The sequence below is a fragment of the Eleutherodactylus coqui genome, chromosome 10 (genome assembly GCF_035609145.1).
Source record: "Eleutherodactylus coqui strain aEleCoq1 chromosome 10, aEleCoq1.hap1, whole genome shotgun sequence".
Lineage (NCBI taxonomy): Eukaryota > Metazoa > Chordata > Amphibia > Anura > Eleutherodactylidae > Eleutherodactylus > Eleutherodactylus coqui.
Genome location: NC_089846.1, coordinates 85024512 through 85042810, shown reverse-complemented (window position 1 = coordinate 85042810; position 18299 = coordinate 85024512). Strand labels below are relative to the sequence as shown.

Below are 18299 nucleotides of genomic sequence, written 5' to 3'. Positions count from 1 at the left end.
ACGTGTACCCTCGGCCTTGTCCCTTACATCTGCCGCACGCTCTCGCACATTCATCCCCGGATCTACCACTTTTTTCGTTGGATCATGTGGTCCATGGGTCCTGGCCTCTCCAGAGGTAGATGGTAAAACCTCCGGATTTTTGCTTGTGTTTTTACTTTTTCTTTTTTTCTTTTTTGCCTCCGCATCACTGGAGGCGCGGGATCCGGCCTGACTTGCTCCCAAATTATGGGAGACCCCAGATTTTAGGTCCACAGCCCCCTCCGCATCACAGGCAGCACTTGCTGCATTAGTGGCACCGCTGCCACCCTCCTTTCCGGTACCGCGACCTGCATCTGTACTGGCCTTTACTGCACCTTTCTTACTGATCTCCTTGCCCTTGTTACCAACTAGCACAGGGACAGGGGGTCTGACCAGCTGGGCCCTTTTCTCCCCAACTTCCCGCTCCAGGCCCACCACAGAGCCCGAGCCAGGGGGGTTTTTGGGGTCAGAACTCTGATCCGACTTTGCAGCCAGACCAGAGCTCCCAGGAACGAACACAAGCTTTTCCTGCAGCTTCTCCGGTTTCTTTTTCTTTCTCTTTATCTTTGTGTCCTGCTCTGGCAACTCGTCGCCAAACATGAAGCCCTCCATATGTACAGAGGCTTCCGGCTGCGGGGTCTTCTGTAGCTGCAATCTCCCTGTTCTTTCCTCCACCTCAGATTCCCCTGAGGTGGAAGGCAGCGCAATCTCTTCAGGTAGCTTGCCTCTGGGACTTGTAGTGCCTCTGGGCGTTGGTGCCAAGTCTTGAGAGCACACAGGCTGCTCCAGGGTCTCCTGCACATCCTCAAACTCTTCATCTGAGGCTTCACCATCACTTGACTCATGGTCACTGCACCTTGCCGCCATCTTAGCAAAGCGGTCGTCGTTCAGAATTTTTTCTTTAAAGGGCCCGCTCTCCTCCAGGATCTTTGCCCTCACCGCTTCCCACATCTTTATGCAGTCTTTGCACTTTTTTATCACTGACCTGGCTTCTGCCTGTTTGTCTTTAGAAGCTTTTTGCTCCAGTAACATTTTGGCGTCACGGAGCTTCCCTTTTTGTACCACCAACATTTTCCCTGCAAAGTTGTAGTCGGTGATGTTTTTAGCCAGCCGGGAGGCCAGCTCAATCACGGATTCCTCCTTCTTTTTGTCACTCCACATTCCCGTGCTTACCGGTATCTGCGGCTCACCTGCTCTCCTGCGGGTCTGGCTGCGCGTAACCATCTCACTCCCGGTGCTATCAGAAGCTGCCGTGCTGACAAACGGAGCCACGCTGCTGCAGCCACGGCCCGGACCCAGTCTCTTCTTACCTCCAGCAGCTCCTGTCTTCTTGCGGACTGCTGGCTTTTCTGGCACCCGTGGCAAAGTTTTTTCGGAAGACTCTGATGCCGCCATTGCCATCACTTCCCTCCCTCCCCCCAAGTGGCCCCGGGGGGAGGAGGTGCGGTACTCCATGTCCAACAAAGCCCAGAAAAGTGCACCTTCTCTGGGATCCAAACTCAGCAGAACCTCCTTCTCTGGCCACACCCTGGAAGTTGCAGAGCTTAACCAGCACACACCCAACTCCAGAAGCTGCACTCACTATTCTGTTGGTGGAGTTACATTGTAAACTAATGTACTTGTATGAATCGACATTTTTAGAGAACTCACCTTCATTCTTTTCTTGCAGATGACCCCCACCTCCAACAAAACTTAAAGAAAAAACAAATAAAAGTCTCCAGCGCTGATCCCGATTGCCGTGGAGTTTATGGAAGCTCAGACTAGGCGCTCAGCCTTCTCAATCGTCGGCACCAGTAAATCAGTGCGCAGTATTTTATGTATTCCACGAGCTCAGATTTACTTATTTTTTCGTAATTTTGACACAGAAGTGAAAGGAAGGACCGTAAATCCGTATTTAAAGTCAATGAAGACTCGTGTGATTTACAGACCGCGGGGCGTCAAGGATTCCTGACACTCAGACGTTTCTAGAAAAACACCACGAGGGATAGTGATTTATTGATGATAGAAACATAACAGCGTGATGTCTCCCAGGTACAAATCATGACAGAAAAATCGCAAATTTATCGAGTGATTACCGGCAATACGCCATACGAGAAAATTATGTGACAACTTAAAGAAATGACATATACAAGAATAATCAGCCGGATGTCTTGTGTTGTCACCGACTCCCATCGACCCACTAAAGCTCCATTCACTCTTTCTCGATATGGATTCCTATGTAGATTCCTCCTCGAGAGCCGCATCTTCTTACTATCCCACGGAGTTCCATGGGAATCTGCGCCATAGCGTGCACATATCAATTCTTGACATGAGTTCCGTGCTGGAAAATCCATAACTGGATCAGCGCCACTTTCACTGCCTTCTATAATCCTGACTTGCACTTATTTGTGCAGCACCAATATGAGTCCAACCAGCACCACAACCCCGCAGGGCTCATTGACACAGGCGTATTTGCTCTGCATATTTCTATGCGTGTAATACACAGTGCTAACTGATTTGCATTGGGGTATTCAGAAGAGCATATTTTTCAATATGCAAGATGTCCTATTTTAGTACAAATTACGCATCAAAATAGCCCATTGAAGTCAATGGTAATGCGCAAGTATACAATAAACACGCATGATGCATATGTAATCACTGCATATAATCAATCAGCCCTGCTTCCATTTTTTTCTTGCACGCATAAACATGCAGTGATTATGCACACAAAAAAACGCCACCAGGGCCACATCCACACGTATCATGTAGCGTTTTGATCCGTGAGTATGCTGCATATTCACAGACTGAAACCTGCGTAGACCTGTGTGGATGAGCCCTTAAGCTGTATGCACACGGATTGTAGATGAGATAAATTTAATCTACATCGCCTTAAGGCCTCATGTCTACGGGCTTATAATCTGCAGCGTTTCTCCCGCACGGGATGCATTGGACACCCGCGGCCGGATCCTCTTTCTTCGGCCCGGGGGATGTGCCGAGCACATGAAGATCCGGGCACATCCGGCTGCGAAGGAAGGAAGATCTGGATCGTCCGGAGCAGGTGAGTTTATTCTGATTTTTAGTATTAATGTGTTTTTTATGCATGTGAAAAAAAAATCACATGGTTCTAATTGTTAAAATGCTGAATAAAATCTGAATGAATCTTACTTACATGCTATTCGCATGGTATGCAAGTGTAATGCAGGATTTATTTCACTGCCGTAGCAATTAATGGGCAAGAATCACCCAACAATAGAACATGATGCGATTTTTTTTCCATCTTTGAAGGCGGATTCAGACGAACTGTTTTTTTCCCCCCTTATGCAGCCGTGATAATCACAGCAGTACAAAGGGACGAAATGAAACCACTGATACCAATGGATTTCAACGCTTTCGGTTTTACTATCAGGATTCTCGTCCGAGAAAAGATAGGACCTGCACTATCTTTCCTGCACTTAGTGATTACTACATGCGGGAATAGCGGGCAGCACTTATCTTCCTGCAGTTATTTTCAAACTCCTGCACTCTGGCGCTGAGTTTGAAAAGCTGGCAAAGGGGAGGAGATTCCCCTCGTTCAGTACCGGTAAGCGTAGTTGCGCCTACGGTCATCTGAATGAGCCCTGACTATCGGTACGAGAGAAAAATCGCTCCTGTGAATTGAATTGTGAAATGAATGGATCCTGTTCACTTGCGATTTCTGTCCCTATCGCACATAACACATGATCTGTGTCGTTGAGTCTGTGTTGGAAATTGTGACATGGATTGCAATTAAGCCACAGCAGAAATCCCTGCGCTTGAGGGCATCGCATGCACGGGCGCATTTTGAGCGTGTTAGCACATCGTTTTTTGTTTTGTTTTTTCGGACTATTCAATTTCACGCTAATGCGCACGAGATTGAAAAAAAAAAGTGTGAAGATAGGTCTTGCCCTATCTTTCTAGCATGTAGTTTTCATACATGCGAGAAAGCTAGGGAAAGTCCTATCTTTTCTCATACTTAGTATCAACGGGACTAAGACACGCCCATGTCTTTGAGCCAGAGGCATAACTTGAAGCTTCTGGGCCCCAATGTAAAATCTGTAATGGGGCCCCAACTATAATACTTTAGTCATAGTACTTGGCTCCCTATATGCAAAAGAGAAGCCTTATAAGCCCCCCAAGGCTCCTGGGCCAGGGTGCAACCGCATCCCCTGCATCATCTATAGTTATGCCCCTGCTTTAAGCCCTGAAGGTGTATCTGCATCGTGACATCTCAGGAATATACCGGGGATAACTTGAACTCTGCTATCTCTAGTTGTTCCCATGTAGTGAATGGCGTAGAGGCGCGCATGTGTAACCTTCATCAAAAGTTGCAGACCTGCCAGGAGCGATTTGTTTGCATCAGTGGGGGTCCCAATAGCTGGATAAACCTCCCCTTTGGCCTATACTGGTCCATTATACTCTATGAATCGGTTTCGCATATATGCTATATACAACGTTGAAACGCTCTGTGTACATAGCTTTAGGTGGCGCTGCTTTTCATGTGTTTACTGTATCAGTCCAGCTTCTACATTGTAGCAACTTGTGTCTCTTACCTCCATGACTATTTTCCTACACTAATGCATCGGTGTCAGATTCCATCCTCTGTGTGTTATTTTTGCTATCCGTATACAAATTTTACTATACTAAAAAGTTACAAAACCTTTCATTATTCAGTGGTTACACTTTATCTCAGAAAACCCCTTTTGAGTGACATACAGATATAGTTGTCTTTCTCTTAAAGTCCCAATTGAGTCCTTTGGATGGCTATGGACATTTTCTTTGGTGAGAGCTAGTTTTTTTCAATTAAATACATATATTTTGGGCTGATGTTTGTCTTCTGTAGCTTCTACATATCTCTGCATATAGAGACTGCAGTCTAACTCTATATCGACGTAGGAAATCCGTAATTGAGGTTAGACTGATGGCTTAAGGTAAATTTACATAGGATGTCTGTCAGATGCATAGGTACCTGTCAGTGGTGCTGGATTAACCATTAGGCAAATAAGCCACATTCCTTAAGGCCAGCCAAATATCCAGGCCACAAAAAAATAAAGTAAAAAAAAAATGGAGAGAAGTTTGGCTATTATGAGCAGCAGGTACGTGATCGCTGTGGTAGCAGCACATACAAATCTGAAAGTTGGCGACTACCCAAGAGTAAGAAGCATGTCAGTGATGGAGATGGCATAGATGCTGTGGAAGAGATGTTGGACCAACAAAAGTTCAAAGTCAACACCTTTTATGTCATTGTCAATCAACTAAAGAGCGCTCTACAACAACGTATTGAGGCATATTCCATGGCTGCGGAGGTTTGCTGTTTGGACTGAGTATGACTCTTGTCTGATGAAGATATCGATGTTGGTATTTCCAGACTTGTTGGTGAGTATTCAAAGGAATTGTCTTCTAATTTCCCAGTAGGATTTCGTCAGTTTATATGCTGATATTAAGAGCAGAGACCCGATGAAATAACACCAACTGGAAGTGGCATTCCGGCACGTCTCTGTATTGAAAGTGATTTGCTTCACAAAATTGACTTCAAAAACCTAACTGACGAATTTGCAGTCACAAAAGCGCACAACATTGTAATGTAGCTACTGTAATCTAATAGTAATTACAGGACTGTCAAAAAATAGTTTGTTCTAAATTTGTTTGTAATAAATTTTCTGTTGTTGAATTTAACTTTCCTCGGTATTTTCAGGCGACCTATCACACGAGCATGTGCATGTGCCGTATATAGGTGCGCACCCACGTACGTGCACAAACACGCGTGAATGCAGGTCCGCGCCTACTGCCTTCAATGGAGCTGCGGCTGCTGCCAGCGGCTCCATTGATGACAATATTCTGCCGTCACCCCGTAATTGTTTTTCAGGGACGAGCTTTAAATATAAGCTCTTCCCTGAAAAACAACCATTTTAGTGTAAAAAAAAAAAAAAAATTATTATATATATATATATATATATATATATATATATATATATATATATATATATATATATATACTTACCTGTCCGTCGCTGCCGTGTCCTCCGTGGGGATGAAGAACACATCTGCTGCATGTGGCAGATATTTTCATCATCCCCATGGGGAATAAAGAATTCCCTGCTGCACCTGTCACATCTGTGACAGATGCGGCAAAGGAATTCTAAATCCCCGCGGGAACAGCTGCGGTAGGGGATCCAGCTGCCGGCACCCCATAATTGTTTTTCAGGGAAGGGCTTTAAATATAAGCCCTTTCCTGAAAAACAAGGCAAAGTAGTGTAAAAAAAACAAAAAAAAAACATACCTTCCTTCAGCTGCCGGGGCTCAGTTGTGTCCTCTCCGCACTGTCCCCGGATCTGCAATGCAGTTCTTTGAGCAGCCGGGGATTTAAAATCTCCACCTGCTGAAAGAGTTGCTTGTGATTGGCTAAGGCGCTCAGCCAATCACAGGGAGCTCTCGCTGAATGAATAATTTTAAATCCCTGCCTGCTCAAAGAACTGCATTGCAGAGCCGAGCACAGCGCAGAGAGGACACGGCTAAGCCCTGGCAGCTGAAGGATGGTGAGTGTTTTTTTTTTTTTTTACATTACTTTGCCTTGTTTATATGTAAAGCCCTTCGCTGAAAAAATAATTACAGGGTGACGGCAGACCATTGCCTTCAATGGGCCGCCGGCAGCAGCCACGGCTCCATTGAAGACAATGCGTGCCTTCACTATGGTGCACGCATGTCCTATCTTTGCAGACGCACGCCTGTAAAGCACGGACATGTGAACACACCATAGGGAATGCATTGGTTCTAATAGACTCGTGTTTTGTGCGAGCGTATGCACGCACAAAAACATGCTTGTGTGAAGCCACCTTTAAGGCCAGCAGACCCTTAATCCGGCTCTGCCCAACAACTGTCCCACGGACTATTGCCCGGCTATCACTTGTGTGCTTTACACAACAGTAATATCCATTCTATGAATTGAGCAGAGCGGGCCGGGGATCGTTCCACCTGCCTCCATTCACAGTAAACAGGCAGTTCAAAGACTCAGTGGCTCTTATGTACATGGCCTGAGAGTTGTTTGGTTTTTAGTTCTGTGAAAAACCAAGCGACTCCAAGAAGTGAGCAATTTTTCGCCCAGTGTTGGCAACTCTGTGTACATGGGACAATTCGCTCAAATTAGCTGTTTCCAGTTTTGTGTATCTTTAGTTTTCTTCTGCTCTGTCCTCTTCTGCATCTTCTTATCAAAACTTATCTTTGCTACAGTCATATATTAGCTGATAAAAAGTGCAGGAAAGAAGAGATAAGGGCTGAAAACTAAGCTGTCAGTCCAGCCTAATTGACAGATCTTCTACTGAGACTTAGACTGCAGTTTCTATATACAGTGATATGTAGAAGCTGCAGAAGACTGTGCAACATTTTTAATTAAACCCTGTTGCAAAATGATCATAAGCTGAATATACATGCATTTAAGTGGAAAAAATAATAGCCTTTAAAGTGACCCTCCAGTCCTGAGGACTAGATTTGTCCAAAAGGATGTGTGTCATAATACTTGGTGCCCTCCTTTCTCCCCATTCTGTTGCTGCTTATCTTCCTGTTCCTGGGTCTTGTCTTCATCTTTGCAAGATGGCGGCAGTGATTCTTATCCTACCCAAAACAAACTGATGGTTCATTGGTAGTCTAAAGTACTATACACTGCTCTGATTGGTCAGCAATGCTCAATTGAACAGCATTAGTCAATCCAAAAGCAGCATATAGTGTCTGACTACCGATGCAACAAGTAGTGACGGAAGTGCTGCGGTCAACTTGGAACATTGAAGAAGGGCCTCAAAAACAGATGGATAGACCGGAGAATGGAGAAAAAGGATGGAACCAGGTTATATAACTCCCCACATTCAGTCAGTGGATATGTTTTGTCCCTGGGACCGGCGGGTGCCTTTAAGAATTCCATCACTTTTACTTGGACATTAGGAGAAATATGAGTATATCCATCAGATGAAATCTTACCAATCTCATCTGACGCCATTCACACATTTTTTGTTCTAGTTAGCTAAGCACAGTTTTGTCTTTGGAATGGCACCATATGCGTTAGAGCTGATATCCAGTAGCAGCTGCAGTTTATACTACAAGATACACATCAATATCCGATCCAATGACATAACACATTATCTTTCTCTTGACCTCATTAGTATCTAGAGGGTATAAACTCTGATGAACGGTACGGCTGATGGGAGTTATAGCTCAGTGACAATACAAGACCCCCGGGTGACTGTTCTTACCTCACATCAATGTATACAGATAATATAAGGCTCATGTATTTTATACCCGGCCCAGCATTCGGGCAACCCACCAGTTACAGGGCATAATTATCCTGCAGATCACCCGCCCTGAGCCGTAACAGTAAGGATAGGGGTAATACCCCAGCAGCGGCTCACACACTCGCTGGCAGTATCGTTGTCCACGGCGGCAGTGAGTGCAGCAATAGCCTCTATTATCCCACATCGGATGAAAGTCCAGACCAACTTCTCTCTACAGGACAAGAGAAAAAGAGAAACTTCTAATGAAGACGGTTCATTCAGCAACATCCTGTGTAAAGAAAGAGTTACACTGTGTACACTCCAAAGAGCCAACCCCGTCTGCCTAACTGCTATTTATTACTTTTAAAAGGGCAATGAGTGGTAGTTGGGCAAAACAGGGCACTAAACAGAAAAACACGGAAGGGGCATAAGTGGCACATGAGAACAGAACTCAGTTCCTCCACACTATTAAGAGCTATTCAGGAGCCTCTGCTACAGAATCCTTCATATTACATGGGTAAAAAACATGCAGAGACGTTCTTCTCATCAGAACAACGGATGCCATAGCAGAACCTGCAACCAAAAAAAGTGGCAACAGCACTCTAAATACATTTGTTATCAGAAATATACCAAATTACACCATACACACTAACCACGTTTAATGATGCAAGGTTCTGGGTATATAATTTGATCAAATTACATTGGCCCATCTAACAACGTCCAGGTGACCAAGCTCTCAGATGGGCCCTAACTCTAATACCAGGTGGTTTGATCTCATCCTGGGAAAGTTGGGTTCCTACCTCTCAGAATGCTCCTCTCTTGGGACTAAGCCTACAAATAAAACCAGGGAGGGTAGGATACCATTCATATGCTCCAATATTAGAGTGTGTACTTATGTGCTCAAGTAGGAGGGTAAAAGGTTAGAAAATGGGTACTCACTAAAAGGGGAAGGTTCCCCTTTAGTGTATACTGCGGGGCATACCTCCACCCTTGGTGTGCCAGGATGGCTTCTCAATCACTGAATGTAGACTCCTTACATGAATTCACGTCCTCACCAGGATGTATTTAATCTTCTTTTTTGTATTACAAGTGCAAAAGTAAACAGGTGCTAGTGGGGCTGTTGAGGCACTGTAAGATCTCCCATCTGCATACCAACAGGATGCCTGCGGGTGACACAATTCCAGTGGTTTTTGGATGTGCTAGGGGTCCTGTATGTGGCAGGGAGACAGGGAGAAAAGACGTGCCTCAACAGCCCCACTAGTACCTGTTTACTCAGGCACTTGGAATACAAAAAAGAAGATTAAATACATCCTGGTGAGGACGAGAATTCATGTAAGGAGTCTACATTCAGTTATTGAGAAGCTATCCTGGGACACCAAAGGTGAAGATACACCCTGCAGCATACACTAAAGGGGAAACCCCCCTTTTGAGTAAGTACCCACTTTCTAACCTTTTATCCTCCTAATCGAGCACATAAGTACACACTCTAATATTCTTTTACCCCCATTAGGATACATTCTGGTGGGCATCCATTTTCATTGCATATGCTGCTCTCCATCATGGTGGATTGTATGAGGATCTAAGAGGATACATTTCTAAAGTTCCCTTCAAGGCACAGTCCACACCATTTTTATGGTCCAATAGGATGGACAGAAGGTAAATGAGTGGCATGCACAACCAGGTGGGGGCAGCCACAACTCTACTACAAAATTTTAATTTGGGCAACAAAGGTCATTGTAAAACCAATCCAGCTTAGATACTTATACATCAGAGCAGCTTTATACTAGTTATATTCTTGTACATAGGAGGGCAGTATTATGGTAGCTATATTCTTGTACATAGGGGCAGTATTATAGTAGTTATATTCTTGTACATAGGGGCAGTATTATAGTAGTTATATTCTTGTATATAGGGAGCAGTATTATAGTAGTTATATTCTTGTATATAGGGAGCAGTATTATAGTAGTTATATTCTTGTACATAGGGGGCAGTATTATAGTAGTTATATTCTTGTACATAGGGGGCAGTATTATAGTAGTTATATTCTTGTACATAGGAGGGCAGTATTATAGTAGTTATATTCTTGTACATACAGCGCAGTATTATAGTAGTTATATTCTTGTACATAGGGAGCAGTATTATAGTAGTTATATTCTTGTACATAGGGGGCAGTATTATAGTAGTTATATTCTTGTACATAGGGAGCAGTATTATACTAGTTATATTCTTATACATAGGGAGCAGTATTATAGTAGTTATATTCTTGTACATAAGGGAGCAGTATTATAGATTGTTATATTCTTGTACATAGGAGGCAGTATTATAGTAGTTATATTCTTGTACATAGGGGGCAGTATTATAGTAGTTATAGTCTTGTACATAGGGAGCAGTATTATACTAGTTATATTCTTATACATAGGGAGCAGTATTATAGTAGTTATATTCTTGTACATAAGGGAGCAGTATTATAGTAGTTATATTCTTGTACATAGGAGGCAGTATTATAGTTGTTATATTCTTGTACATAGAAGCAGTATTATGGTAGTTATAGTCTTGTACATAGGGAGAAGTATTATAGTAGTTATATTCTTTTACATAGCATGAGTATTATAGTACTTATATTCCTTTACATAGGATGCAGTATTACAGCAGTTATAGTCTTGTACATAGGAGGCAGTATTATAGTAGTCATATTCTTGTTTATAGGAGGCAGTATTATAGTAGTTATATTCTTGTACATAGGGAACAGTATTATAGCAGTTATATTCTTGTTCATAGGAGGCAGTATTATAGTAGTTATATTCTTGTACATAGGGAACAGTATTATAGTAGTTATATTCTTGCACATAGTGGACAGTATTATAGTAGTTATATTCTTGTACATAGTGGACACTATTATAGTAGTTATATTCTTGTACATAGGGGGCAGTATTATAGTAGCTATATTCCTGTACATAGGAGGTAGTATTAAGATAGTTATATTCTTGTACATAGGGGGCAGTATTATAGTAGTTATATTCTTGTACATAGGGAACAGTATTGTAGCAGTTATATTCTTGTACATAGTGGACAGTATTATAGTATTTATATTCTTGTACATATCGGGGCAATATTATAGTAGTTATATTCCTGTACATAGGAGGTAGTATTAAAATAGTTATATTTTTGTACATAGGGGGCAGTATTATAGTAGTTATATTCTTGTACATAGGGAACAGTATTGTAGTAGTTATATTCTTGTACATAGGAGCAGTATTATAGTAGTTATATTCTTGTACATATGGGGCAGTATTATAGTAGTTATATTCTTGTACATAGGAGCAGTATTATAGTAGTTATATTCTTGTACATAGGAGCAGTATTATAGTATTTATATTCTTGTACATAGGAGGCAGTATTATAGTAGTTATATTCTTGTACATAGGGGGCAGTATTATAGTAGCTATATTCCTGTACATAGGAGGTAGTATTAAAATAGTTATATTCTTGTACATAGGGGGCAGTATTATAGTAGTTATATTCTTGTACATAGTGGACAGTATTATAGTAGTTATAGTCTTGTACATAGGGTGCAGTATTATAGTAGTTATATTCCTTTACATAGGAGGCAGTATTATGGTATTTTAGTCTTGTACATAGGGAGCAGTATTACAGCAGTTATAGTCTTCTACATAGGAGGCAGTAATATAGTAGTTATATTCTTGTTCATAGGAGGCAGTATTATAGTAGTGATATTCTTGTACATAGGAGGCAGTATTATAGTAGTTATATTCTTGTACATAGGGAACAGTATTATAGTAGTTATATTCTTGTACATAGTGGACAGTATTATAGTAGTTATATTCTTGTACATAGGGGGCAGTATTATAGCCGTAATATTCTTGTTCATAGGAGCAGTATTATAGCAGTTATATTCTTGTACATAGGGAACAGTATTATAGTAGTTATATTCTTGTACATAGTGGACACTATTATAGTAGCTATATTCCTTTACATAGGAGGTAGTATTAAAATAGTTATATTCTTGTACATAGGAGCAGTATTATAGTAGTTATATTCTTGTACATAGGAGGCAGTATTATAGTAGTTATATTCTTGTACATAGAAGGCAGTATTATGGTAGGTATATTTTTGTACATAGGGGACAGTATTATAATAGTTATATTCTTGTACATAGGAGCAGTATTATAGTAGGTATATTCTTGTACATAGGGGGCAGTATTGTAGTAGTTATAATCTTGCACATAGGAGCAGTATTATAGTAGTTATTTTCTTGTACACAGGAGGCAGTATTATAGTAGTAATATTCTTGTACATAGGAGACAGTATTATAGTAGATATATTCTTATACATGGGGGCAGTATTATAGTAGTTACATTCTTGTACATAGGGGGCAGTATAATGTACGTACATTCTTGTACACAGGGGACAATACATATAATTATATAGATTTCATATAAAGTTATATGTTTAAGTTAAATGTTAAAGGAAGTAATTCCTCTACTTGATGTTATTACCAAAATGTTATTTAGTCTCTATACATTAATGTAAATTATCCTTAAAATGCAGCTGCCCTTTAAATTTCTATTTCTGGCAGCTTTTGTGCTTTTTTATTTACAATAGCAACTTTTTCCTATCAAATAGCGTGTAATTAATTCCCAGCGAATGAGTCCACAAAGAATGCTGTAGTAATAACGATTGGCTTATTTACTGTGTGGATAGGACCATAATGTGGGTCAGCGCCATTGTGGGAATTCTCTTAATTCTAGCAAGTCCTGCGATCATTAACCTTCCCCTGCCATATAGTAAATACCATCTGTGCTTGTAGGAGGCTCGGTCCAATCATCATAACCAACATAATATATGTAATGTATCTGAGCCCCGTAATGAATTATCTGGGAATAATCATTCTCAACCGAAGCTTTAATTTTTATTGGAATTTGTTTTTTTGCGTGAAATCTCTGAGATCTCTGATCGCCGTGAACGGCAGAAAGACAATTATTTAAATAAAAATGATTTATGTTGGAACATGGTAATGTGGCATGTTATGCCTTCAGGTACAGTTAGAATCGTCTCAGTAAAATCTCTCATTTGCATTTGTAATTGGCAGCCCATTAATGCCTCATTAGAAACACAGAGAGGGAGCGTCGAGAACAGAAGACTCAACAGCGGGACAGGCGCACGGCGTATGGATCACGCTGGAATGTCAGTCTTTGTGTTGCGGCTTTCAAACAAACTTTGCAGTAAACGAACAGCAAATGGTTATCTCGCCATAAATAAGAATCTGCGGATGACATGTGTCTCCTTCAATGTTTAATGAGGTTTGTAGAAAACCTACTGGAAAGTCTCCTCCACAACACAACGCGCCCCACATCGTATCATTGACTGCGGGAGCTTATTCCGCTTACAGTCAGACGTTTGCCTCAACACAACTCAGAAGCCATATTTTGAGCTGTGTGGATGTATGTGTGATATCATCTACTTAGTCATTGTATCTAGGCCTATCTTGTGATACTGTCTGCTGTGATACATGTCCAAGCATATCATGTGTGATCATTGGTTACACAAATACCTTTCTCCCATCTGTCCTGGGTTCAGTGGGATGGTCCTGGATATTGCAAGCAGCAGAGATGTCCCACAGGGGCGGTCGGAAAAGGAGTAAAATCTAAAACAACCTATACTCACCCCTTCCGCTCCTCCCACCTCTCCAGTCCCGCACTCACTTCCATGTAGTGCAGTCATGTGCCGTTTAGCATGTGATTGCTGCAGCTAATCAATGGCCTCAGCCACACCAATGTGGAGGCAGAGAATTGGCCGCAGTTGATGATGTGATTACTGGACTTGGAAGTGAGCAGGGGACCACTGCAGCATGGTACAAATGGCGGGGGCAGCAAAATAGGTGATTTTTTAACTGCATAAAAGGGCATTGTTGAGTGGAGATGTTATTACTGATGGAGCATACTGGGGCATTTTTTGAAACAAGGACACTATTAGTGTGAGCGAGATATAAAGGGACACTATTTCCATAATAGGAACAATTGCTATGAGGGAGCCACTGAGGGCTGTGAGTGGGTCATTGAGGGGCACTACTACTATGAGATAGTCACAATCAGTGTGAGGGGATCCCTGTAGGGCACTATTGTAGTGGCGCATAATTAGGGTTCCTCTATTTCTGTGCTTGTGCATTCCATATGAATTTGCCCTTGTGCATTCGTGTGTGTTTGTATTTACGTGGTCATTGGTTTTTGTGTCATTGGAGGTGACCTTTTGGGGTTAATGTCTTGTGTTAGTGTCTCCAATTTTGGTGGGATCCACGAGATTGTCTCCCTAACCTGCTCTGTGTGATGTGATTGGTAGAGAGGCTAGATTCAGAGTTAGTTAGCGAGAAGAAGAGATGTAGTCGGTGGAGGAGGACATGTGAGCAGGAGGCTGAATCTCTGATGCTTCCGTCTGAGTTAGGCCTGGACTCGTCTCATTTAGCTTTGGGATGTATTCCCTCAGGGGACCTGAAGTGGGCATCAGTTCTTGGAGTAGGAGTCAGTGAACAATGCTACACATTCCCCTGCTTAACTACAGAGTAGAGGGACAGTACTCACACTGCTACTGCAAGTCGGAGGACAAGTCTGGCATGAGTAATTGGCCGATGAATGTCGCTAGGTCAGCAGGGAAAGGGTGTGAAAAGTAAGAAAGGACTACTCGTGCTTGTCTCTCCATGTCAGAAGCACTCTCTCCTTCATTCAGATAACTGAGACTGATGGTGCCGGTATCTCAGGAAAGGAGTGTTTTCTCAAACGCAAGTGTGTCGGTAGATGGGGAAAGGAGAAAGTGACAGTAGTATTGTACTTTGAGACTGTTGCAGTAATTTACTTGGAAAATCAAAGTTGGAAATATCCAGTATAAACCGTGTACCTCCGGTTTTAAAACTACACTTTGACTGTGAACTATTTGGTTCTCTCAACTCATTACTGGAAAGTGGCACTGGCGTCACGTGAACAGTTAAGCTATAATTTCTCTGTTGGCGCAACTCCTAGCTTTTACCCTTGCATGCTGCTGGGACAGGCTGCATTTTGGGATATGATGATAGGAGATGGTAGAGCCATCGTAACCAACCATTTTGTTCCCCGCTGTCTCCCTCACCCAAAGGTTTGACCCTTACCACTGCACTATTACTGTGAGGGGGTCACTAAAGGGCACGTTTATCGTGAGAGGGTCATTGAGAAGCCCTACTACTATGAGAGGGCCACTCAGGGACACTATTGCTGTGAGTGGGTTACTTAGGGGGAATTTTTACTCTGAAGGAGTCACTGGGGGCTGTGAGTGGGTCATTGAGGGGGACTGTTAATTTGAGGGAGTCACTGAAGGGCACTAACATTGTGGGATGGTCAAACAGGGGCACTATTACTGTGAGAGGGTCACTCAAGGGTACTAATATTATGAGTGGGTCACTGAAGGGCACTGTTTCTGTGAGTGAATCACTGGAGGCTGGGAGTGGAGCATTGAGGGGCACTATTACTTTAATGTAGTCACTATTACTGGAGGGGGTCAATGAGGGGCACTACTGCTGTGAGAAATACTATGGAGCATTATTACTGTGATAGGGATACTAAGGGGCCCTATTGCTGTAAGTGGGTCACTGAGAGGCATTATTACTGTGAGAGTGTTTGGGATAAAAAAGGGGCACTATTACTGTGAGGGGATCACTAAGGGCATTATTACTGTGAGGGTGCCAATGAAGGGAACTGTTACTGTGAGAGGGGTACTAAAGGGCAAAATTACTCTAAGAAGGATACTAAGAGACACTTTCATTCAAGGGAGAGAATCACTGAGGGGCACTATTACGGTTAGAGGGATACTAAAGGGTACTATTAGTATGAGGACGACACTGAGAGGCACTGCTATTATGAGAAGAATACTAAGGGGCACTATTAGGCCATATTCACACATGTGAGTTTCACATTAATTACTTTGAGACGATCACTGATGGACACTATTACTATAAGAGGGTCACTGATGGACACTTACTATAAGAGGATCACTGAGGGGCACTATTACTATAAGTGGATCACTGATGGACACTATTACTATAAGAGGATCACTGAGGGACACTATTACTATAAAAGGATCACTGATGGGCCCTATTACTATAAGAGGATCACTGATGGGCCTTATTACTATAAGAGGATCACTGATGGGCCCTATTACTATAAGAGGATCACTGATGGACACTATTACTATAAGAGGATCACTGAGGTACACTATTACTATAAAAGGATCACTGATGGGCCCTATTACTATAAGAGGATCACTGATGGGCCTTATTACTATAAGAGGATCACTGATGGGCCCTATTACTATAAGAGGATCACTGATGGACTATTACTATAAGAGGATCACTGAGGGGCACTATTACTATAAGAGGATCACTGAGGGACACTATTACTATAATAGGATCACTGAGGGACACTATTACTATGAGACGATTACTGATGGACACTATTACTATAAGAGGATCACTGATGGACACTATTACTATGACATGATTACTGATGGGCACTATTACTATAAGAGGATCACTGAGGGACACTATTACTATAAGAGGATCACTAAGGGACACTATTACTATAAGAGGATCACTGATGGGCGCTATTACTATAAGAGGATCACTGATGAGCACTATTACTATAAGAGGATCACTGATGGGCGCTATTACTATAAGAGGATCACTGATGGGCGCTATTACTATAAGAGGATCACTGATGGGCGCTATTACTATAAGAGGATCACTGATGGGCGCTATTACTATAAGAGGATCACTGATGAGCACTATTACTATAAGAGGATCATTGATGGGCATTATTACTGTGGGGGTGGTTACTGAGGGGTATTATTACTGTGAGAGGCTCATAGGTCATGGCTTATTGTAAAAGGGGCATTAGCAAACATGTAGAAATAATTGCCATGTTTTGTCTATTTTAATAGTTAAAAGTCAGGAGACTTGAGGGGCTGTACATGGGGCATCTGTACGGGTGGCTGTGCCCACTACTGCAGCTCAGTTGTATTATGTGAACCACCGTGGACTTTTCATTGTGCTGCTTGACGGGATCCCACACATTAAACTTGTTCACACAAGCATATTTGTGCAGCATATTTTGCGCTCTATTTTTGCCCATGTATTACACGGTGAACAACAATCCTAATCCTGTAACACCCACGGCAGCCGTACGAGCGATGACCGTTCCTCCGCACTTATATAGCAGCTATCATCGCTCAGCCTGGGGATCATTCCACGCACCTACTAGATACAATTGTAACAAATCCTCAGCTGTGAGAACTATCAGGTTTATAAAGATTTTTATCCATGAGATACAAGCAAGAATGTTCCCAGTCACTGTCAGCAAGCAGAGGTTTTGAAAAGAACTGCTGAACTACAAGGGGTCCTCATTTTACAGATTCTACCCCTTTAAAGAAAGGCCTCTCTCTCTCACAGACGGGCTTCTTCTGCAGACCAGAATGAGGGAGTAAATGGACTCTCAGCGGCTAATTTAATAGTTGCCGCATTAAATCAATTATCGGAAAATTGCAATGATGCTCTTAGTAAAGAAGTTAATTTCAGGCCAACCTACCCGGTCCATGGATATAAGATTAAAATCAGCAATCAGGATGAAAATGGAGCAAACCTCATTATTCCAAACCAAAATGATCTGTGTGCCCATGCAGGGGCTTGGTGACCGCACCGAGCAACACGCTATTATGTCACGTCTCGTGTAGCACGCAGGATCCTAGATTGCTGCTATCAATCTCATTATTATATATGGTGGCGGACATCCTGCACTGATGGGTCTGTAAATAATATGAAGGCAGAACCTGAAAATTATACAGATATGAGCATCTCTACCGAGGCGCCGCTTATCTGCAATCGCTTATAGATCACTTTGGCAGGATGTTTCTTCTCCATTGGTAACCTCAATAGAGCAATAGTCAAAGCCATATGAACACTTTTGTGAGCAGTGAGGACATCTGGACCCATGT

The 18299-nt window shown here is 42.3% G+C and overlaps 1 protein-coding gene across 1 annotated transcript in view; it reads right to left on the bottom strand.

Moving 5' to 3' along the window:
• Positions 1-6367: 6367 nt before the first annotated feature.
• Positions 6368-18299, bottom strand: part of TNMD (tenomodulin) — an 81162-nt gene continuing 69230 nt past the window's right edge. The window contains exon 7 of the mRNA XM_066581433.1: positions 6368-8502. Within this exon, the coding sequence (XP_066437530.1) occupies positions 8293-8502 (210 nt within the window). The 3' untranslated portion in view covers positions 6368-8292. The remainder of the gene's footprint in view (positions 8503-18299) is intronic.